Source organism: Salmo trutta, chromosome 10 (genome assembly GCF_901001165.1).
Source record: "Salmo trutta chromosome 10, fSalTru1.1, whole genome shotgun sequence".
Taxonomy (NCBI): domain Eukaryota; kingdom Metazoa; phylum Chordata; class Actinopteri; order Salmoniformes; family Salmonidae; genus Salmo; species Salmo trutta.
The window spans coordinates 17,312,397-17,336,475 of NC_042966.1; the positions used below are offsets into that span (position 1 = coordinate 17,312,397).

Consider the following 24,079-nt stretch of genomic DNA (forward strand, 5'->3'; position numbering starts at 1 on the left):
TGTGGTGGTACCTACCTGTGTCGTTGGTCGTTTTCCACGGCCTGTGGTCTGGTGCTGGTCAAGCAGGGTGGTGAGCTGGTCCCTCAGTGTCCCCAGAGCCTGACCAGTGGACAAGCCAAGGGTCCCCACCCCCTCCTCCTGAAAACACACAGGAACAGACACGAACACACACAGACAAAAAATACCTACTTTGAAATCACATTACAGTCAAGAAACATTTCAAAAGGTCACAGATTCATGGACACTGGATACACAAAGCACCTTCTCCATATAGCTAGGCGGCCCATGACAGCTGACACAGCAGTACCTTGCTAGCTGCATTGCCTTGGTCTTACGCACAGGCGTACAGACACACACAATCACAACAATCAAAATAAAACAGATGTGCATAATCAACCATGACCAAGTTCACATTTGTTGCCCCAAGGTTTTCTGCACTCCTGTTACATGGTTTTAATAAGCAAAACTCATTCTTGTTTGTTAAATCGTTTACAAGCTAAACTGAATTTTACTATCACTAAGGAGATACAATCCTATTGGCAGCAGTGAGTTTATGGTTCTATGATTTTAATGTGGGTAATACAGCAGAGACTATGTGATGTACGTTTCATGATTCATCTACGCACAACAGAAGTGACGCAAACTGCAGAGAAGCAGCCATATCTAAATGTCAGTGGGAACCCCATCTTTTCCCACACAGACTTCATCTCAGCGCTGGTTTTAAGCTCCACATCCCACACAGCTATAAATAACTCGCAATTCTCCAGAGTAAGGAAGCCTGCAGAAAATCCTCCAGACATGGATAAACACACAAACACACCCTGCGCATAACCCTGTTTTAAGCAGAGCACCGACAACAACACGCCCACCAGCAAATTGACCTGGATTAACCAAACACACACAGACACTTTTCCCCTCATTTATCTTCCCCACCCATCAGCTCTACGGACATTTCATCCCCATTCGGACTTCTTACTTACTGTCCCCCTCTTCCGGAACCAAGTTCTCAGCTCCAGATCCAGGACCATGATACAATTGTTCCTTTTCTTTCTCACTTTCTCTTACTGTTGTCTGCTCTGTGAACCTGTCATCGAGCTACTAAAAAGAGTAATATTGTATCCAGGTGTGGAAAGTGTGTGTTTGAGGAGAGGACAGAAAGGATCTGCAGGGAAGGAGAGCGTCTGATGACCGGAGAGAAAGTGCACCCAGGGGACGAGTCAGTCTGACGTTAGAACCTGGGTGACACTGCTTCAGCATCCTAATGCCTCCCTAGCCTGTCTCCTCTGGCTCTTTTCTCTGTCTAGCCCAGCCCAACACAGAGTGCCGGCTGGACTGTTCTGGCTGAATGTCCCTCTTTCTGTGCAGTGGCTGGCTAGATGATACTGCTGATACAGGAGAGTGACCAAGCCAGGTCTGCCAACAGAGAGAATGAGAGAGAGAGAGAATGAATATGAGAGTGAGAGAGGAGAGAGACTGGCCTCACTGAACCCTGGCCCCAGGTCCAGAGAAAAAGACAGATGAATAGAGAGAGGGGAGGCAGATGAACGCTGAAAGAACAGAAGACATAAAAAGAGTGCATGGGCGGCAAGAGGAAAAAGGAGATGCAAAAGAGAGAGAGAGAGGGGAGAGAGAGAGAGAAACTGGCCCATCCAGGGTTGTGCTTTGTTCCGTTCCAGCCAACACAGCACATAATACAACACTGCAGCAGTGGAGGGATGGAGGGAGAGAAACGAGACAGACAGACGTCAGTGAACCTTGGTTCTGATCCAGAGAGGTGAAGAGAGTAGAACAGTGTGAATACACCCACAGAAACAACAGAGTCAAACACAGTCAGAGTACACAGAGTTGTGGCCAAATATATTGGCACCCTTGCACTTTCCTTTAAAAAAAAAATATATATATATATTTTTTTTTTTTAACTGTTGGTCTCCACACTTTGTTATAGAGCTGGAACGACAAACTGAAAATGATCGATACTGGCCAAACCAACCATTTATCGTTGACATTTTGCTGATATCGTTCATTACGATAAACAACCTATAGGGCCCTACTAGAGGAATGTGAAGTTTGAAATGTGTTATAGGCTTTGGTTTTTCCATGTACAGTGCATTCGGAAAGTATTCAGACCCCATACACATTTTGTGTTACAGCCTTATTCTAAAATGTATTAAATTGTTAGTTTTTTTCTCAATCTACACACAATACCCCATAATGACAACGCAAAAACTGGATTTTTGAAATGTTTGCAAAAGTATAAAAATATCTATCACATTTACATGCGTATTCAGACCCTTTACTTAGTACTTCGTTGAAGCAGCTTTAGCAAACCTGTATTTACAGAGTTTCTCCCATTCTTCTCTGCATATCCTCTCAAGCTGTGTCAGATTGGATGGGGAGAGTCGCTGCACAGCTATTTTCAGGTCTCTCCAGAGCTGTTTGATCAGGTTCAAGTCTGGGCTCTGGCTGGGCCACTCAAGGACATTCAGAGACTTGTCCAGAAGCCACTCCTGCATTGTTTTGGCTGTGTGCTTAGGGTCGTTGTCCTGTTGGAAGGGGAACCATCGCCCCAGTCTGAGATCCTGAGCGCTCTGGAGCTGGTTTTCATCAATGATCTCTTTGTACTTTGCTCCGTTCATCTTTCTCTCGATCCTGACTAGTCTCCCAGTCCCTGACGCTGAAAAACAACACCATGCTTCACCATAGGGAAATAGTTCAATCTTGGTTTCATCAGACCAGAGAATCTTGTTTCACCTACTTGACCAAGGCCCTTCTGACCCCAATTGCTCAGTTTGGCCAGCCAGATCTAGGAAGAGTCTTGGTGGTTCCAAACTATTTCATTTAAGAATGATGGAGACCACAGTGTTCTTGGGGACCTTCAATGCTGCAGAAATGTTTTGGTACCCTTCCCCAGACCTGTGGCTCGGCACAATTCTGTCTCTGAGTTCTACAGACAATTCCTTCGACCTCATGGCTTGGTTTTTGCTCTGACATGCACTGTCAACTATGGAACCTTATACAGACAGGTGTGTGCCTTTCCAAATCATGTCCAATCAATTGAATTTACCACATGTGGACTCCAATCAAGTTGTAGAAATATCAAGGATAACCTGAGCTCAAAACAAAGGCCCTGAATACTTATGTAAATGTCATTTCGTGAATTCATTTCTTATATATTAGCACAAAAAAACTACAAATCTGTTTTTGCTCTGTCATTATGGGGTACTGTGTGTAGATTGATGAGGGGGAAAAATATTTCATCAATTTTAGAATAAGGCTGTAATGTAACAAAAGGTGAAAAAAGTCAAGGGGTCTGAATACTTTCTGAATTAACTGTATAATGGACAGGAGGGGCTCTAAAAACAGGAATTCCAAACCACCTGTTGTATAATGTGAAATACTGGAGCACGGGCATGTCATTTTTATTCACAGTTACGTTGTTTTGAAATATATCAGTGAAGACCACCTCTTCCAGGGCAATAGGAGACACCATATCTATCTCTATACTCAGCCAGGGGGCAGAAGAACCATGTCTAAACCAATTTAGGATGGGATGAAACGCTAGTGCCTGGAAATACAGTTTAAAGTTTAGTACGGCTAGTCCTCTAACATCTTTTCCGCTTTGCAAGTTTGTTCATTTTATAGGGCTCGCTTACCTTGACATATGTACTGAACAAAAAAATATAAAACAAACCCGCTACAATTTGAACGTTTTTACTTAGTTACAGTTCATATGAGGAAATCAGTCAATTGAAATAAATTCATTAGGCCCTAATCTAATGATTTCCCGCGACTGGGAATACAGATATGCATCTGTTGGTCACAGAAACCTTAAAAAAGATTTGCCTCTGAATCTCGTCACAGTATTTCTGTGCATTCAAACTGCCATCGACAAAATGCAATTGTGTTCGTAGCTTATGCCTTCCCATACCATAACCCCACCATGTGGCACTCTGTTCACAATTTTGATTTCAGCAAACCGCTCGCCCACACGACGCCATACGCGTGGTCTGCGGTTGGGAGGCCAGTTGGAAGTACTGACAAATTCTCTAAAACGACGTTGGAGGGGGCGCTCTGGTGGACATTCCTGCAGTCAGCACGCAAATGGCGCACTCCCTCAAAACTTGAGACATCTGTGGCATTTGTGTCACAAAACTGCACATTTTAGAGCGGCCTTTAATTGCACCCGTGTAATGATCATGATGTTTAATCAGCTTCTTGATATGCCACACCTGTCAGATGGATGGATTATATTGTCAAAGGAGAAATGCTCACAAACAGGGATGTAAACAAATTTGTGCACAAAATGAGAGAAATAAGCGTTTTGTGCATATGGAACATTTCAGGGATCTTTTATATCAGCTCATGAAAACATGGGACCAACACTTTACATGTTGCGTTTATATTTTTGTTCAGTGTACATTTTGAAATCGCACTATGTATTTTATTCCAATAGCCAGAAGGTGTAGACAAAAAAAGACCTGTAAAATAAACCCTCCTCACAGCTGCCCATGTCCCTTAATGTTGATTATGTGGTGGTTACTGACAAGGAGCACATGGCTGAGGTCTTTAAAATCACCACTTCCTTAAGTCAGGATCTCTATTTGACTCAGCCATGCCTCCTTGCCTGTCCAACATTTCCTCATCTCCCAGCCCCTCTAATGCAACTAGCCCTGATGCTCCTCCCTCTTTTCCCCCTGCCCTGCTACAAAGTTTCTCCCTGCAGGTGGTCACCGAGTCCGAGGTGATAAAGGAGCTCCTTAAACTTTACCCCAAAAAACATCTGGGTCAGATGGTTTAGACCCTTCTTTACGGTTTCTGCCCCTATCATTGCCAAGCCTGTCTCTCCTCTCTGGGGAGGTTTCCATTATTGAAAGGGGGAGATCAAGCTGATCCTAACTGTTATAGGGCAATTTCTATTTTGCCATGTTAATCAAAAGTGTTGGAAAAAACATGTCAAGAATCAACTCACTTGCTTTCGTGACATCTATAGCATTCTCTCTGGTATGCAATCTGGTTTCCGCTCAGGTTATGGATGTGTCACTGTAACCTTAAAGGCCCAAAATGAGGTCCCCATGGCCCTTGTTTCTAAGCAATGTTGTGCTGCTATTTTTATTGACTTGGCCAAAGCTTTTGATACAGTAGACCATTCCATTCTTGTGGGCCGGCTAAGGAGTATTGGTGTCTCTGAGGGGTATTTGGTCTGGTTTTCTAACTACCTCTCTCAAAGAGTGCAGTGTATAAAGTCAGAACATCTGCTGTCTCAGCCACTGCCTGTCACCAAGGGAGTACCCCAAGGCCCGATCCTAGGTCCCACGCGCTTCTCAATTTACATCAACAACGTAGCTCAAGCAGTAGGCAGCTCTCTGGTCCATTTATATGTAGATGATACAGGCTTATACTCAGCTGTTGTATTTGGCGCATGTGACAAATAAGTATGATTTGATAGGCTCATATGTCACATTAGATCATCAGAAACTGATTCGAGAGAATGTTTTGTGCCCATTTGAATATAAAGTGTACTCTTTTGCTTTAGGTTATAAGCTAGCCAGGCATTAATGAGGTTGTAATCAGAAAGTATATGTCGGAGAGCTTTGATTGCCTGTGGATAGTACTTGGCTTTACTAGATTTGTCCAGAATGGCATTTATTTATTTCTCAATAACCAGATGGAATTCAGTTAATTCTAACAACATGCTGTTCAGAGAATCAAAAAACATAGGATCATATGAATTTGGAGAGTACACATTAGTAAAGGCAATTTTATTTCCATTCAAGATACATTTAAGGAAAGTGATTCTCCCTTCTTGGTCTTCGCCTTTACCAAGAATGGTGATTGAGTTTCTTCTGTATCATTATGATTACACCTTTAGTTTTGTTTGGGGCTGTTAAAAGCAGCCAGTTTGTTCACTATTCTATGTGTGTCCTTTTGGTTTCTTACTAGAATATCAAGCCAGCTGGAAGGCTTGATAGGAATATTAAGGCCTTTCAAATTCCATGAGAGAAGAACTAGTGTAGCAATTGTTTTTCTCAAATGTAACTGTTATATTTAGTGCTCATAAGCCCATGGATGTAAAATAAAAAGTATGAACCACAGGAAAACCCACCCATTGGTCACTCCACACTCAGAATATCCTCTTTATACACACCACCACCCCATTTCAAACTACAATACATGACATCACCAATGTCCCATTCATTTCAGCATATTGTCAAAAGGCATAGGCCTAAAGGAAAACAGTAAAAACACTGACGATTCTAATCTACCTCCGCAGTCTCTAGAACATCCATGTGTGTCCCCTCTCCTTGAGCAGTCAAGAAAAGTAGGCTTTGTTTCTCACTGGACTGTTAAGAGCTAATAATTACATAATCCAAAGCACATACTATATGTGGGACCAGAGAGATAAAAGTGGAGAGGTGCTCTTCTTTGAACCTGTTGAATAAGAGCACTGGCTGGCAGTTTTCCAATCCCTACCCTATCCTATGCCTGGCTGCTGTTGACCCAGTAGCTCACTGTGAAATGCCTCTCCTCCTAGACTTCTATGTTTAACAAGCATTACTGACTCTGACACTAACTGAAAGCACACGCCGGAAATAGAGAGGGAGGAGGGTGAGAATGAAGAAGGGGAAAATAAGTGGATGGCATGGTTTCTAAGTAGAGGTCGACCGATTAATCGGAATGGCCGATTAATTAGGGCCAATTTCAAGTTTTCATAACAATTGGTAATCGGTATTATTGGCCACCGATTTGCCGATTTAAAAAAAACACCTTTATTTAACTAGGCAAGTCAGATTAAGAACACATTCTTATTTTCAATGACGGCCTAGGAACGGGGGTTAACTGCCTTGTTCAGGGGGGATTTGTTTTTGCAACCTTCGGTTACTAGTCCAACGCTCTAACCACCTGCCTTACATTGCACTCCACGAGGAGCCTGCAGGCAGGCTGACTACCTGTTACGCGAGGGCAGCAAGAAGCCAAGGTAAGTTGCTAGCTGGCATTAAAAACGTACCTTATAAAAAACGATCAATCTTAACATAATCACTAGTTAACTACACATGGTTGATGATATTACTAGTTTATCTAACGTGTCCTGCGTTGCATATAATCGATGCGGTGCCTGTTAATTTCTCATTGAATCACAGCCTACTTCGACAAACGGGTGTTGATTTAACAAGCGCATTTGCGAAAAAAGCACTGTCATTGTACCAATGTACCTAACCATAAACATCAATGCCTTTCTTTAAAATCAATACACAGAAGTATATATTTTTAAACCTGCATATTTAGTTAATATTGCCTGCTAACATGAAATTGTGTCACATCTCTAGCGTTTATTGCACGCAGAGTCAGGGTGTATGCAACAGTTTCGGCCGCTTGGCTCATTGCGAACTAATTTGCCAGAATTTTACATAATTATGACATAACATTGAAGGTTGTGCAATGTAACAGGAACATTTAGACTTAGGGATGCCACCCGTTAGATAAAATACGGAACGGTTACGTATTTCACTGAAAGAAAAAACATTTTGTTTTCGAGATGATAATTTCCGGATTCGACCATATTAATGACCTAAGGCTCGTATTTCTGTGTGTTATTATATTATAATTAAGTCTATGATTTGATAGAGCAGTCTGACTGAGCGGTGGTAGGCACCAGCAGGCTCGTAAGCATTCATTCAAACAGCACTTTTGTGCGTTTTGCCAGCAGCCCTTCGCTGTGCTTCATGCATTGCGCTGTTTATGACTTCAAGCCGGGTGGGTATAATTTTTGGAACGTTTGCAACAGGAATCTATTCCAAAAACTTCATAAATAACAAGGTTGCCAAAAAACAACGCATACAAAGTTGTATAGCGGCAGAATAAGATACCGGGTCGGGAGTGGTCTATTTCATTGCGTTTTTCACTCATCACATTTATTCCGAAAAATGTCTGTCCTCACTCTGGTTGCCTATGGACAAACATTAAGAATAAGCTACGTGGTGAGTTGATGCCTATTCGGCAGCTAGTTAGCTAGGTTTGTATGCGTTGCTACTTTGTATGCGTTGTTGGTTGGCAACCTTTTACTTTACATTTTTTGGAACAGATTCCTGTTGGAACGTTCCAGAAATTATACCCACCCCTTTAAGCCTATCAACTCCCAAGATGAGGCTGGTGTAACCGATGTGAAATGGCTAGCTAGTTAGCCGGGTGCGTGCTAATAGCGTTTCAAATGTCACTCGCTCTGAGACTTGGAGTAGTTGTTCCCCTTGCTCTACATGGGTAACGCTGCTTCGAGGGTGGCTGTTGTCGATGTGTTCCTGGTTCGAGCCCAGGTAGGAGCGAGGAGAGGGACGGAAGCTATACTGTTACACTGGCAATACTAAAGTGCCTATAAGAACATCCAATAGTCAAAGGTATATGAAATACAAATCGTATAGAGAGAAATAGTCCTATAATTCCTATAATAACTACAACCTAAAACTTCTTACCTGGGAATATTGAAGACTCATGTTAAAAGGAACCACCAGCTTTCATATGTTCTCATGTTCTGAACAAGGAACTTAAACGTTAGCTTTCCTACATGGCACATATTGCACTTTTACTTTCTTCTCCAACACTGTGTTTTTGCATTATTTAAACCAAATTGAACATGTTTCATTATTTATTTGAGGCTAAATTGATTTTATTGATGTATTATATTAAGTTAAAATAAGTGTTCATTCAGTATTGTTGTAATTGTCATTATTACAAATAAATAAAAACATGTTTTAAAAAAGTAATAATTATTTTTTTATTTTTTTAAAACATTTTTTTAAATCGGACGATTAATCGGTAGCGGCTTTTTTGGGCCCTCCAATAATCGGTATCGGCGGTGAAAAATCATAATCGGTCGACCTCTATTTCTAACCCTTGTCAACTTATAAACATTCAGCTCACAGCTCAGCTCATGATAATGACTTGACAGTAGTTTTTTGTAACACCTGACCAAAAACATCAGTTTCAATGTGTGTCATGAATAGCCTACATTTATTGACCAACATCAAAAACCTAGGAGCCCTCAGGAGCAGCTAGAAGGTAGTTGGCGGGGATCAGTCAGCACACACACACACACACACACACGTACACACACGTCCCAAGGAGCCTCTCCGTTTAGCACCACTCCAGGGAGCCAGCTGACGTCATTTGGCGCTAGGCAACTCACCTGCTTCTTATCCTGTAGCTCCATGGCAACCAGTGCAGCCTCTCACCATGCTCCGAGCCTCACACACACCTGACGAGGCTAGGCAGAGACTTCACCCTCTCGATCTCCCCTCGATGTCGTCTTGATACCCCTCTTTGTCTTCTCAATGTTCTTTCTCGATGCCACCTCCAACCACAACTTAGTCTGGAGGAAAACGTCACCCACTGGCCCCCTGCCGGTGCCGCTATGCCAGCCTGCTCTGCCAGTCTGAGGGGAGGACCACGCACGCCCACAGGGACTCACAGCAGGGCAAACTGGGAGCTGTAGTTTGGGGCTAGATGCTCAGTCAAAGTTGTGTTGAGGAAATCGTCCTCATTACACGAATGGCTGGGTAGATCTTGGTAGGGAAGAGATAAATAAAAGGGAAGAGTAAATAATTATGCCGTTGGCATGACATATGGCATTCAGTCTGCAGTGATATTATACATCGGCTGTTGGTCAGTAGACTTATAGGTTAGTGGGCTACATGAGGTGAATACAATAGTGCTGTTGAAAACATTGTTAGTCCGAAGCCCTAAAGCTACTGACAACACGCCGCCACTATAAGCATTCTTCCTCTTTTATACAAAAACAACTGAGTCAGCAGGCTCTACTGGCTCACACTACACAACACTGTGCCTAAAGTTACCAGCAGAGAGAGAAAAAGAGAGCCAGCCAGACAGACACCCAGAGAGCTAGAGAGGACAGACAGAGGGAAACAGACAGAGACATACATATAGAGGGAACGAGACATACAAGAGTCGGACACTTTCACCCTGAACAGGTAGTACAGGAACCACACCCCAAAAAGCAACTGGGGCAAGCTAAAGTAGATATACGGAAACATGTCATTGGAACTAATATAGCCCAGTCACAACATCCTATGTCAGAAACAGAACTAAACTTGTCCGATGCCTGTCTATCGCTAAATCCACCTGGCTGGATGACGTGCAACATATTTCATGTAATCACTTTCTGCGTATGCTTATCCTTGGATTCATTTACAGATTTTACCTGTACTATTAGACTGTCTGGTCTACAGGAGAGATGCGAGGAGCCAAATCCCACACGATGTTATTATAGTGACTTTCTTGTGTGCATATCGAGATCATCGTTTCACATGCTAGCAAATTAGCTTACTAGCTAACTAGCTATCGTGGCGAGCTCATATTTTCTGCAATGGAAAAGCATGCAATGCACTAAGCTAAACTTCGCACAATCAACATTGTGACAAACACAAGTGTCAATGTCGCCTTACTTAATCACTGTTTCTCACTCATTGCTAGCTCGCGAATAGTACGCGCTAACTTAGCTAGCTGACGTTTCCATATCTGCAACCCAACGTCTAGGTTCGTCTTCTTCGCGATGTCAAGAACAGCCTGCGATAACATGCACACTAAACACTATTAATGTACCATATATCCGCATATCTATCATACTCACGTACAGGTTGCAACACGGTCTGTATCTCGTCACCCCGTTTAAAGCTAAATTGTCTCTCAAATATCAAGTGTCCAGAGAGGACGCAGGAGAACCAACTCGGCAGGAAATTTTTCTCCCTCCAGCAGGTGACGTTTTTTCGTTGTTTCCCCACCAAACAAGGTCAATGAGAGTGTCATGTTTGGTCAACACAATTGTTTATGGCTTATTTCCTATATGAGGTTTATTTGACCGAATAGCAGTTTCATAATGCTTAAGTTGTTATGAGCGCACTGACATAAGTAGGACACGTGACATCCCGGGAACTTTGAGGAAAAAAAACCCTTTATTTTGGAGTTATTTCGAGATGCCTATGCATATTCATGTCATGAGGCTAGTAGCATAGCATGTCCACTGAATACAGGCGGTTGACGTCAACAACCCTAATCGAATATTCAAAGCAGATGAGGGAGTGTCATTTTTGGTTGGGGGCGATGAAGCACGGTTGTGATAGGTTGGGATTCCTGGACGGCTTACCATAGGTGGAGTCCTGCTCTTTTGATTGGGTGGGAGGGCGATGGCCCAAGTCAACCGTTCAATTTTGAAATAGGATAGCTACTTCTTCTTCGTTGAGGCTTTATGGCGGACCACATCCTTTAAGGGCGAGTTGCCGCCACCAACTGGACGAGGGTAAACATTTCTCCAAATAGTTAAATCATTACGGGGAAAAATAACATGAATCTACACAAACAAACAAAAAATAAATAGCCCATTCCTTCAGTCAATCGAGAACTCAACTACCCTGCTCAGGCTTTAGGGCTTGAGAGGGTGGGACCGCACGACACATTACTCCATGTAGCTCTTCAGATGTGAAATCTTTAAATCCCAGAAATATTTCAGCCACAGAAACAATGATGTCATGTCTATCTTTCTTGACTTCTTTTCCGCTTGTGCAGTGCCGTTTACCACCATCGCTATAAAAGACAGAGTCCACTTTCCTCACATGAACAATTGCTGGGTCCACTGGTGATTCACCGGGCTTTCAGAAATACTCATTCTTTCTATCCTTTTGACAGCCTCTGCATTGGAGACTCACCACTGCCCTGATTTTACCAACCTCATTCTCTTATACCCTACTCGGGCATTACAAGAATGTCACCTCATGTTCTCCACCACAGTTACAACCCTTTGCTCCTTGGCCATTATTTTATGCTACACAGTCGGGATCTCCTTCAAAGTGATCTTTCCTACACGTCCCACATCCACATCTTGGCTTCTTTCTTCTGCAGACACTTTCTACATGTCAAACATTTTACAGCGCTGACACTGCAAAGGGCTGGATACAAAAGCTCTGACAAGATAGTACACATATCCCATCTGCACTCGGGTCAGGAGGGACTCCATATCAAACATAAGGTACAAACAAACTGTTCTCTTTCCTGCCATTAACAAAATGATTCATCTTACAAGCATCAGCCACTCCAGGAGTATTCTTCAGTATATCAATGTCAAGTTCTTCTGAGACTCCAGAAATTATTCCCTTGACAGGTGACCTTCTACGTAGCTCAAAGCACGGCACAGCATAATCTTTGAATCGAGTGAGACCCACCATACTCTTTTTCTGAGCAGCAGAAGCATAAGCAATTAAAACAAGCCCACTCCTCGTGATCTTCACCAACTTTACTTTATCCAAACCTTTCCCCACCATTTTGAATATTTCCAACAGATTCAACAAGTCGGCCCCAACATCCCCAGAAAATGTACTCCTACCAGATATGAAGGGGTATTATCAACACAAGACGTTTCCTTTCCCATCTTTTGGACAAAAGTCCATTCATCTTCATTTTCACCACCATCCGATTCAAGTTCCTCTTCTGCTTCCACCTTCCTCTACCTTGATTGCGTCGCCATGCTCATAGCTCTTAATTTGATCAATACGATACATTTTTATTACAGCCAGAATTCATAAAGGATTCTGATTTTTTTTATCACCCATCTACACAATACCCTATAACGAAAAAGTGAAAACAAACAAATTTCAGCAAATTTCTTGAAAATGTAATATAGAAATGTCTCATTCACATAAGTATTCACACCAGAGTCAATACTTTGTAGGCTTACCTTTAGCAGCAATTATAGCTGTGATTCTTTCTAGGTAAGTCCCTAAGAACTTTCCATACGTGGATTGTGCAACATTTGCCCATTATTCTTTTCAAAATCCTTCAAGCTCTGTCAAATTGGTTGTTGATCATTGCTTGACAACCATTTTCAGATCTTTCCATAAATGTTAAAGTAGATTTAAGTAAAAAATGACTTGGCCAATCAGGAACACGTGGTTGAATCTGTGTTTGAAATTCACTGCTTGACTGAGAGACCTTACAGATAATTATTTGTGTGGGGTACAGAGATAAGTCATTCCAAAATGATGTTAAACACTATTATTGCACACCGAGTGAGTCCATGCGACTTATTTGACTAAAGCACATTTTTACTCCTGAACTTATTTAGGCTTGACATAACAAAGGGGTCAAATACTTATGGACTCAAGACATTTCAGTTTCTCATATCTATAAATTTGTAAACATAAAAAAAAAAGAAAATCCACTTTGACATTATGGGGTATTGGGTCTGGGCCAGTGACACAAAATGTGCATTTAATCAATTTTTAATTCTGTCTGTAACACAACAAAATGTGGAAAAGTCAAGCTGTGTAGTTCAGGATATAGCTTAACTATTGTGTATGAAGTAAAACGTCAGAATGTGAAAGAAATGTCTGCTAGAAAACACTAATGAGCTTTTTTTAAAAGAGTCAGGACGGAATACAACTGCACATCTAACAAATATGTGTGCCCTCGTCATCCAGGGCCCCCTCAATTAACTCATCCAGGCTGATGGCTGAATAGAATACAATTGTATTAAATTATCAAAATTATGTTTACAGCCTTGTATTGGCTACACACTAACAAGACTAACAATCACAAGTCTCAGAACATACAGTTCAAGGCAGGGCTGGATGATTACAGTACAAGGCAGAGTAAGACTAGGAAACTATAGGTTTTGTAACTTTAAATTAAGGATATGTATGTTTTGTAATGGTTTCTGTGCAGTCCTCACCATTCTTACAAATATCCTGTTGGTACACTCTTCAGCTGTATCAGTCAAGACAGAACGAGAAAGGGCAGTTTGTGGTTTTGTAAAGTTAAGTAAGTAGCCCTGCTCCTATGAGTTTTGGCTCATAGGATCAGGAGCCATCTCTTGTTTCTGTAGCATGAGGCAGCTTGATGTACAAGTACACCCCCTGGACAGGAAGCTAGTCTATTGTAGGGCCTTATCCCCAATCTATCTCCTTAATTCTGAGTGCCAAGCAGAGGTGCACCGGGTCCGTTTTTTTACATTATTTTTGTATGACAGCTGGTGAACAAACTCCCAGCTTTACAATCTCAAGGCATACAATCAAACCACAAGGCCACTGAGTGGTTTTGTAGGCCTATCATATAAAACACAGCTGGAAACCAGTAGCTCTTTATGACAGTTTTTCCATTAGCAATAAACCATGCACATATAATTGAAACAATACCTTATAGCAATACTTTTTAATAGTTATACACAAAGTAAACAAGAACAGTTTCATCCATCTACAAAATAATTTTATTTAAATTACAAAACATTTACTACAAAGAAACACTGATAAATTGGTTATATAAAGATATATTTCACGGAAACCTAACACGTACAAAGCAATATTCAAATTTGGACATTCATTGGTATTGAAAGGCTGTGATGTTTTTTTAAATAATGAAATGTTTTAGATAAAAATCTGAAGGCATTGATTTGTTTTGATATTTATCAGTGCAGGTCCGCTTATCAATAGGCTCCCTCTCTGAGTGCGTGTTTGTTCAGAATTCATTTCTCAACCATTTTCATCAATCATTCACCAACTGGAGTATCACTGACACAGGAGAAGGAACAGTAGATGTGGAAAGTGATTAGCTTTCATTGCTTATATGAATCAATGATTGACAGTTGTAGAACTCATTTCCTATCCAACTGCAAGTGTGTGTGTGTGTGTGTGTGTGTGTGTGTGTGTGTGTGTGTGTGTGTGTGTGTGTGTGTGTGTGTGTGTGTGTGTGTGTGTCTAGTGGTTGCGGCTGGAGACAGAGCTATTGATGGGTGGTCTAACCAGCTCCTCCATGATGACAGCAATGATGTGGCACAGCTTCTTGGCCTGTAGGGCAGAGCACACACACACACACACATTAATGGAATGCACACTTTATCAAGGAAAGTACTGTACCGCATAGCCTTCCCTGTAGCTCAGTTGGTAGAGCATGGTGTTTACAACACCAGGGTTGTGGGTTCGATTCCCACGGGGGGCCAGCACAGAAAAAAAATGTATGATATGTATGAAATTGTATGAAATGTATGCATCCACTACTGTAAGTCGCTCTGGATAAGAGTGTCTGCTAAATGACTAAAATGTAAATGTAAATGTTGACATGCCTTTGAACACTTCACTTAATTTGAACACATTATTTCCATTTCCATCAGTTGACTATTGCAGAAGTTGCTTTGACTAAAGGTATCAGCGTAGCCAGGGGCGTCATGCACCTCAAAATCTGAGGGGTGACAAAGTGCGTGAGGGTGGCTGGGGGGTGGTCCGCAGGTGGGCTGTCTGTAAGTTGGAGAATTTTGCATTTTTCAAACACCTGAAGCAGGTTTTCCTGCAATCTAAAGCCATAATCATTATGCATTATTCTATGTGAAAAATCTGTTTATTTTTCTGCTTGTCTAAGCATTCCTCTTGAGCTGTCTGTATCCGCCTGACTGGTGGTAATCCTTTTTCAGAAACTGAATATGCTTCTCTGCATCTCTGCTAAAATCTGCGTAAAATATTGAAAGGATTCTGAGTTGTATTCAGTACATTTAGTAATTGATTGCTAAGATAATTAGACAAGATAGATACTCTAATTTGATTGATAGCCTGAAATGGCTTCTTGGTAGCTAGTTATGAGGTTGGGAACCTATTTAGGCTAGCTAAAGCCAACTCAATAAATCTGTTACTAGTATTACAGAGAAACAACAATATACACTGCTCAAAAAAATAAAGGGAACACTTAAACAACACAATGTAACTCCAGGTCAATCACACTTTGTGAAATCAAACTGTCCACTTAGGAAGCAACACTGATTGACAATAAATTTCACATGCTGTTGTGCTAATGGAATAGACAACAGGTGGAAATTATAGGCAATTAGCAAGACACCCCCAATAAAGGAGTGGTTCTGTAGGTGGGGACCACAGACCACTTCTCAGTTCTTATGCTTCCTGGCTGATGTTTTGGTCACTTTTGAATGCTGGCGGTGCTTTCACTGTAGTGGTAGCATGAGACGGAGTCTACAACGCACACAAGTGGCTCAGGTAGTGCAGCTCATCCAGGATGGCACATCAATGCGAGCTGTGGCAAGAAGGTTTGCTGTGTCTGTCAGCGTAGTGTCCAGAGCATGGAGGCGCTGCCAGGAGACAGGCCAGTACATCAGGAGACGTGGAGGAGGCCGTAGGAGGGCAACAACCCAGCAGCAGGACCGCTACCTCCGCCTTTGTGCAAGGAGGAGCAGGAGAAGCACTGCCAGAGCCCTGCAAAATGACCTCCAGCAGGCCACAAATGTGCATGTGTCTGCTCAAACGGTCAAACAGACTCCATGAGGGTGGTATGAGGGCCCGACGCCCACAGGTGGGGGTTGTGCTTACAGCCCAACACCGTGCAGGACGTTTGGCATTTGCCAGAGAACACCAAGATTGGCAAATTCGCCACTGGCGCCCTGTGCTCTTCACAGATGAAAGCAGGTTCACACTGAGCACGTGACAGACGTGACAGAGTCTGGAGACGCCGTGGAGAACGTTCTGCTGCCTGCAACATCCTCCAGCATGACCGGCTTGGCGGTGGGTCAGTCATGGTGTGGGGTGGCATTTCTTTGGGGGGGCCGCACAGCCCTCCATGTGCTCGCCAGAGGTAGCCTGACTGCCATTAGGTACCGAGATGAGATCCTCAGACCCCTTGTGAGACTATATGCTGGTGCGGTTGGCCCTGGGTTCCTCCTAATGCAAGACAATGCTAGACCTCATGTGGCTGGAGTGTGTCAGCAGTTCCGGCAAGAGGAAGGCATTGATGCTATGGACTGGCCCACCCGTTCCCCAGACCTGAATCCAATTGAGCACATCTGGGACATCATGTCTCGCTCCATCCACCAACGCCACGTTGCACCACAGACTTTCCAGGAGTTGGCGGATGCTTTAGTCCAGGTCTGGGAGGAGATCCTTCAGGAGACCATCCGCCACCTCATCAGGAGCATGCCCAGGCGTTGTAGGGAGGTCATACAGGCATGTGGAGGCCACACACACTACTGAGCCTCATTTGGACTTGTTTTAAGGACATTACATCAAAGTTGGATCAGCCTGTAGTGTGGTTTTCCACTTTAATTTTGAGTGTTACTCCAAATCCAGACCTCCATGGGTTGATAAATTGGATTTCCATTGATTATTTTTGTGTGATTTTGTTGTCAGCACATTCAACTATGTAAAGAAAAAAGTATTTAATAAGATTATTTCTTTCATTCAGATCTAGGATGTGTTGTTTAAGTGTTCCCTTTATTTTTTTGAGCAGTATATTTTTTATTTTTTTAAACAGGACAAATCTGAGGGAGCATGTGCCCCCTTATGGGCATGATGCCAGAGTAGATTAGCACGGTTTAAGTGTCTTCTTGAAATCTTATCTCCCAGGTAGCGTGTGTGTAATGTGCATTGCCCTTAGCGACCATATATCCCTTTCACTGTGTAACCTTACACTTTACGGACACTAAAGAACAAACCCATCCACCAGTGGTCACCAACCTTTGTTCCTGGAAAGCTACGGGGTGTTCAGCAATTTGTTCTAGTTCTACACAAAACCGGGGGTTGGTGGCACAGTCGTTCACTGCTGTGTATTGTACTTCACCTGTTTGAGGTGGATGGTGATGGTTTTTAGGAGTCCTGGGTTGCCGTAGTTGATCTCCACTCCAAGCACCTTCTTGTCTTTCTTGGGTTTAACTGAGCGCAGTGACTGCACTTCCACCAATGGGATCATAAATGCCCGCTCCTGAATAACACAGGAAAAAGCCATAGATATAGGATATAAGCCATAGGCTATAAAAGCCATAGATCCATATAGTCAGTCAAGATTGATAATTTCACCCATATTTTGGGAAACACGGTACCTGCATGTCCTATGTTTGGGGTGTCCCTCCCTACATCAATGGTGTTGTTGGGTGTAAATGCCGTACCTGTGTTGTGGGATGGCAGAACAGCACTCCTTCTTGGTTGACAGCCACCAGGCAGGGCGAGGGGCAGCTGCGATGGCTGACCTTCTGAGCCAGGAAGATATTAGAACCGAACAGTGGCAGGGAGCTCAGGCATTCTGGGGATAGAGAGAGCAAATCAATCAATACAATTCTATTCATACAGCATTATAGATACTGTATGTATAATGCATTATCTAGTTACAAACACATTTATCACAAAGTTATTTCCAGCAACCAAGGCAAAAATGTAATTGTGTGCGTGCATGTGTGTGTGCGCCTCACCGAGGAAGCGTGCCTTGGCGTCGCTGGGGCTGAGGGAGCGCATGGCGGTTATCTCTCTGAGGAAGATAGTGTGGATCTGCTCCAGGTTGGTTCTGCCCCCTTCCTGTTGGGGGAGGTACTCCTTCAGTTCAAGCCTGACAGGGACATAAGAGAGAGACAACTATCAGAAACTATATCACTCTTAACATAGGACAGAGAGGATAATCACTTTAGTCCGTTCTGAAAACAACAGTGTGGCTCACTGTGAGAGCTGCTGAGTGAGACATTGGGGCAGGTGCTGCAGAGTGCGGGGGCTAAAGGCTAGGGGTTAGGGTATAGGGGTTAAGGGTAGTACTCACACGGAAGACTCTTGAGTGAAGCCCTGTGCCAGGTGCTGCAGGACAGCCAGCTCTGCCGTCTGCTGGACGACAGTGGCACCACTGCCTGGCAGCAGCAGTTTTCCGTCCAGGTAGTTACCCAGGACCTGCACGCAACAGACAGAGAGGGCCAGATGGGGTTAATTCATTACAGGGACAGAAGGGCTGTCACCAGGGCCTGACATAACGCACGGGGGTTTCAGTGGTTATAACAGAACTCTAGGGGTCACTACTATGGTACCTGCTGGAAGTGGAACTCCAGGTAGAGGTCGTTGTCGAAGTGAAGTGGGTGTGTCCATAAGACGCGGTGGAAGGACAGGGAGATGGAGCCGTCGTCCAATAGGAAGTCAAACAGGTACTCATCTGGGTGGAGAGGCCGCACCATCCCATCTGATGTAGGAGAGGAAGAAGAGAGAGAGGAGGGAGGTAGTGATAAGGAAGGGATGAAAAGAAAAGAGAGAGTCATAGAAAACTAGGTTTTTTTCTTAGTTTTGCTGTCACACAATTAATATCAAGTTGTGCATTGCAGGTAAACCGTTTTGGGGAGTCATTTGGGCTAATAGCTACAGCATGTCTGTGTGTCCACCTACCCTTGTCCCGGCTGGCATGGATAGAAAACTCCTTGACTTCTGACGGTTCCTGAATGCCCATCTCTGTACACAGCTCTTCCACCACCTCCTGAGCCACCTGGGTACACAGTCAATCTTTATCATAATGATAATTAAAGGGAGGAGGGGAAAGTAGAAAAGTAAAGGGAAGGAGACTTGACTTACGCTGAAGCTGCGTATCTTACAGAGGAACTCCACTCCACCTGGCAGCTTGATGGGGAACAGACGAGATTGTCTGCCAGCCTGCAGAGAACAGACACACAGCGATAGCTGTACTGCTCATCTTACATAATAACAAGATTTCCACACTTGTGTGAAATCACTGCCTTACCAGTATGGCTTCCATCTCTGCGTGAGAGGGGATGTGTCTGCGACCTCCGTGGATCAGAGTCCGGAACAGGTTCTCCTTACAGTTTTGAGACAGCTCTGAGATAGAGGATAGACACATACAGAATTGCATTAGATACAGAAAAGCTCTGGGGTAACAGACACAGATGCAGACACATGTTTGAAGGGATCTCTTCGGGGGCATCGCCAATATGTGAGGGGTGCAGGGCTGTACCTTAGTAGGGGTGTGTTGTTCTTGGCTGATGTCTCGTAGGTGGCATGTGACGTAGGTGTTCGGAGTGCGCGTGTGTGTGTTTGTACCTTGGTAGAGGTGTGTGGGGTCTTGGCTGATGTTTTGTAGATGACATGTGATGTAGGGGTTCAGAGTGCCAGAGCAGGGGAAGAACCCTACTACCAGGTTCAACAGACGCCAACCTCGGGTACATCTCTCTCTGTATAACGCATGCACACACAAGTTAGGAATTGACCCTCTGTACACTATTCACAGGTAAAGGTTCGTACACAATCTGCCAGCTACTCACTTGTGTGTATTGTTTGTGATCTGTTTGACCACCTGGCAGTAAATCTCATCTCTCAGAAACTCCTTCTCCTTCCCTAACTGAACACACAAACACAATGGACAGACATTACTCCACGTTTCCATTCAAGCAGCTGTATCCTCATTAGGAGTGTAAGGTGAACGATGGTGTTTGTTTGTGAGCTATGTGTATTTAACTTCTCTAGGGTAGGGGGCAGTATTTTGACGTCCGGTTGAAAGGCGTGCCTGTAGTAAACTGCCTGCTACTCAGGCTCAGAAGGTAGGATATGCATATTATTAGTAGATTTGGATAGAAACACTGAAGTTTCTAAAACTGTTTGAATGTCTGTGAGTATAACAGAACTCATATGGCAGGCAAAAACCTGAGAAAGATCAAACCAGGAAGTGTGGAAATCTGAGGTTTGTAGTTTTTCAAGCGATTGCCTTTTCAGTATACAGTGACTTAGTGTTCATTTTGCACTTCCTAAGGCTTCCACTAGATGTCAACAGTCTTTAGAACGTTGTTTCATGCTTCTTCTGTGAATGGGGAGAGAATAAGAGCTCCTGGAAGTAGATGAGTGAGAAAATGACATGAGCTCAGTGGCGCATGCTCACTCGGACAATGTGGTTGGATTAAAATGAGAAGTGTATCTTTAAAATGGGCTATAATAGTTGTATGTTTGAGAAATTTGAATTATGAGATTTTTGTTGTTTTGAATTTGCCGCCCTGCTATTTCACTGGCTGTTGAATAGTGTGTCCCGCAGGTGGGACGCTAGCGTCCCACATACCCCAGAGAGGTTAACGGGAGAGACTCACCATCAAGATATGGCTGACACAGTCTCCCTCAGACTTGTGCCTCCCAAGAGGCTGGTCTCCCATGAACTGCATCACACCTTCAGAGAGCGAAAGAGAAGTGGGAAAGGGGAAAATTGAGATGAAGAGATGCAATGTACACCTCAATAGTGTGTGTCACAAGTGGTTGATGGCACCTTAATTGGGGAGGATAAGTGGAATGGTATCAAAAACATAAAACAGATGGTTTCCAGGTGTTTGATGCCATTCCATTCGCTCCGATCCAGCCATTATTATGAGCCGTCCTCCCCTCAGCAGCCTCCACTGGTGTGCATGTGCGTGCGTGCGTGTGTGCGTGTGTGTGTGCGCGTGTGTGTGTTTGGACTCACTCAGGAAGGCCTGGACAGCCAGGCCATTGAGCTCAGGATCATTGTACAGGATTAGGGATTCCTGAATAGGAACCTCTGTGTACTGAAGCATCTCTGAGAAGTTTATACCTCCATTAAGCAGACCTTTACCTTCCATTCTGTGATAGAGAGACAAAGGGAGAAAGACAAAGGAAGGGTGATTATGCAAGAGGGAGAGAGATGGAGTGAGGAAGAGAGAGTCCGAGAGAAAGTACATAAGGAGAAAGAGAGGTTAGTATATGTCGTTATGGAAGACAGTTATTACACTCAGGAAAATATAGGATTACATACATTGTATAACCTTGTTACCCCTCTCACCTGGTGGTAGTGTCTCTGAAGTATTTCATGGAAAAGTCTATCATCTGGAACGTCTGGACCTCACTCATCTCACTGCCCTGGACCGATACTTGGACCGAATGAGCTGACCCCAGCATGGAGCCCTCTCGGGTGGGCTCTGCTGAGCCAGTGTGGGGAGTGGACTTGGGAGCTGGGGGTCTGGTGGCAGCGGGCGGCTTGGGGGCTCTCATGCTCTTCCTCCTCTCGTCGAGGCGGTCAAGGTGGACGTGGTGGTAGTCAGGAGGGGCAGACGGCTGAGTGACGTCAATGGGGAAAAGGCCGGAGCGCCCCCCGATGGAACCGAAACACCAACCTGAGAAATAAGGAGAGCGCAGGGTTAGGACTGTCACACAGAGAAAGACAGCGAGAGAGAGCGAGAGAGAGCGAGAGAGAGAGAGAAAGAGCGGGGAAAGAGACAGAGAAAAAGAGAAGGAGAGGTCAAAGGTCAGTGTGATGATCTCACCTGGCTGGAGGCCGTCAATGGGCAGCAGTTTGATGATGTCACCCTTGCGGAAGTTGAGCAGGCTCTTGTCGTCAGTCACAAAGCTCTTCAGGGCAATCATATGATCTGAGCCCTGAGAAGGTTTGATAGGATGTTACACACAACAAAGATACTATACACAGTATACAATCATTTGTACGATATAAGATGAGGAAGAGGAGGGTGGTTACATTGATGAGTTCTTGGTGGAACAGGCTGACCATGGCAGTGATCTGTGCAGCCCTGTTGCTCTGCAGCTGCAGCTGCTCTCCCTTTAGACTGAATTCCACGATGTCTGCAGACCGCAGTTCCACCGACAGCAGCTCTGCATAGCTACACAGAGAAAGACACAGCACGCATGGTACGGACATGCACACACACACTAGATGTATATTCTCACTCAATAATTCAGAGGCTAAAGCTCCTCTAATTCCGGTGTTGTGGTTGAAGGATAGGCACACCTGTAGCTCCGTAGCAGGCGTAGGTGTTTGGGGATTATGCCTGATGCTCTGGCCACCTTCATCAGTCGAATCCCACGATGAGACACGCCCAACAGCTGGGTGTCCCCGCTGGTACCACCCTACCACACACAGGGGAGATGAGTCAGTCAGTGAGAGAGAGTGTGAGTGAGTGAGTGAGTGAGTGAGTGAGTGAGTGAGTGAGTGAGTGAGTGAGTGAGAGAGAGAGAGAGAGTGAGAGAAGAGAGAAAAGAGAGAAGAGAGAAGAGAGAAGAGAGAGAAGAGAGGAGAGAAGAGAGAGAGAACTAACTCACTTTGACAGGGAACAGTCGTGTGAAGTAGTTCTCCCAGTTGTCTCTGGCAGCCATCACGATCCTCTTCTTCATAGTGTCGTCCTGAAGCGAGCTGATACTGGTGCCCACGTGGAAACTGGCTGGAGAGCGAGGGGAGGGATGGGAAGAACGTGAGGAAAGAGCGGGATGGAGGACGGGAACACTCATTTTATTAACCTAGGCTCGCCAACTGACTCACCTGGTTAAAAAAAAGACGAATAAACTCACCTAGTAGGTCCTTCATTTTCCTCCTATCCTCTCTGGTGATCCTCACACAGGTGTCAGAGTACGTGTCTCTCATGATCTGAAAGGATTTATAGCAATAGATGGTGTGATATGTATAAGCTGGTGAGGAAAAAGGGCCACGGGGAAATAACCAGTACTGACCTGCTCACAAAGGAGTTTGAGGATGTAGGGGTGGTTGAACCTCTCTCTGGGGTAAAACACCTGAACACAGAGGGATTATAAGGATTCACTTATAATGCAAACCCACAACACATGTAGAATAATACAGACGATTCCAACGTTATTGCGCCTGCTGCTCCAGCTCACCTCCTTGCGCAGGAACAGTTTGCCAGGCATGGCAGAGTTGGAGAAGTAGACGCTGGCAGAGAACCTGTGGAGCTGGGAGCGAACACTCTCCTCCCCAGACAGATCTACGGAGGACAAACAAACAACATGAGTTACTTTACTTCTCTGTGGAGTTATTACTGTAGTATATGAGTTATGAACGTGTATCTGAGGCTATGGCTGGACAAGCAGTGCATACACAAACATGTGTACCTTTACTGTACCTTTCCACCTGTATTTCAGGTAGTTGGACTTACTGAGTGTGGGGGCAGGCTTGGCGGGAGGGTCTGGCAAGCTTTCAAAGATGGCTGGGGGATAAGGAGGGGTGGACTCGGGTGGAGCAGGCGGAAGGTTCTTGGAACGACCCTGCGTGCCAAAGAGGTCGGCCAGGGAGCGCTGTTTCTGCTTCATGCTGTTGGAGATGGAGCGAGGCCCTCTGGTGGAGGGAGGAGAGGATTGCCACGCTGGGGGAGGCTGTCTCTGACGGGGGGGCTCCCTCTGGATCGGGGGAGGAGGGGCCCACTTTCTCTGGAGGGGATGAGAGGAGAGAGGACGCGAGACAAGTGTAAGACTAGAGTCTTTAATTATGAATGAACCCATCAGTAAGTGATTGCCAAGGCTGTTCTTCTGTGTGCAATATT

General features: G+C 44.2%; 2 protein-coding genes across 6 annotated transcripts in view; both read right to left on the reverse strand.

Moving 5' to 3' along the window:
* LOC115201232 (transmembrane protein 94-like) overlaps nt 1-10,923 on the reverse strand; it is a 37,108-nt gene extending 26,185 nt beyond the window's left edge. For 2 of the 5 annotated variants that reach the window (XM_029764685.1, XM_029764681.1), the window contains exons 1-3: nt 10,644-10,923; nt 9,179-9,554; nt 16-138 (exon numbers count right to left, since the gene is read on the reverse strand). In XM_029764685.1, the coding sequence (XP_029620545.1) occupies nt 16-138; nt 9,179-9,202 (147 nt within the window). In that variant the 5' untranslated portion in view covers nt 9,203-9,554; nt 10,644-10,923. The other 3 variants (XM_029764682.1, XM_029764684.1, XM_029764683.1) reach the window with 3 other exon arrangements.
* Nucleotides 10,924-14,245: 3,322 nt separating this feature from the next.
* The window catches only part of LOC115200802 (unconventional myosin-XV), a 37,403-nt gene continuing 27,569 nt past the window's right edge, over nt 14,246-24,079 (reverse strand). Inside the window, exons 37-58 of the mRNA XM_029763932.1 lie at nt 23,696-23,966; nt 23,421-23,524; nt 23,256-23,315; nt 23,097-23,172; nt 22,851-22,969; nt 22,540-22,658; nt 22,270-22,411; nt 21,983-22,172; nt 21,580-21,940; nt 21,244-21,380; nt 20,879-20,955; nt 20,066-20,142; nt 19,845-19,975; nt 19,528-19,622; nt 19,362-19,439; nt 19,179-19,275; nt 18,830-18,978; nt 18,571-18,695; nt 18,233-18,366; nt 17,933-18,066; nt 17,608-17,748; nt 14,246-14,840 (exon numbers count right to left, since the gene is read on the reverse strand). Coding sequence (XP_029619792.1) covers nt 14,751-14,840; nt 17,608-17,748; nt 17,933-18,066; nt 18,233-18,366; nt 18,571-18,695; nt 18,830-18,978; nt 19,179-19,275; nt 19,362-19,439; nt 19,528-19,622; nt 19,845-19,975; nt 20,066-20,142; nt 20,879-20,955; nt 21,244-21,380; nt 21,580-21,940; nt 21,983-22,172; nt 22,270-22,411; nt 22,540-22,658; nt 22,851-22,969; nt 23,097-23,172; nt 23,256-23,315; nt 23,421-23,524; nt 23,696-23,966 — 2,907 coding nt within the window. The 3' untranslated portion in view covers nt 14,246-14,750. The remainder of the gene's footprint in view (nt 14,841-17,607; nt 17,749-17,932; nt 18,067-18,232; nt 18,367-18,570; nt 18,696-18,829; nt 18,979-19,178; nt 19,276-19,361; nt 19,440-19,527; nt 19,623-19,844; nt 19,976-20,065; nt 20,143-20,878; nt 20,956-21,243; nt 21,381-21,579; nt 21,941-21,982; nt 22,173-22,269; nt 22,412-22,539; nt 22,659-22,850; nt 22,970-23,096; nt 23,173-23,255; nt 23,316-23,420; nt 23,525-23,695; nt 23,967-24,079) is intronic.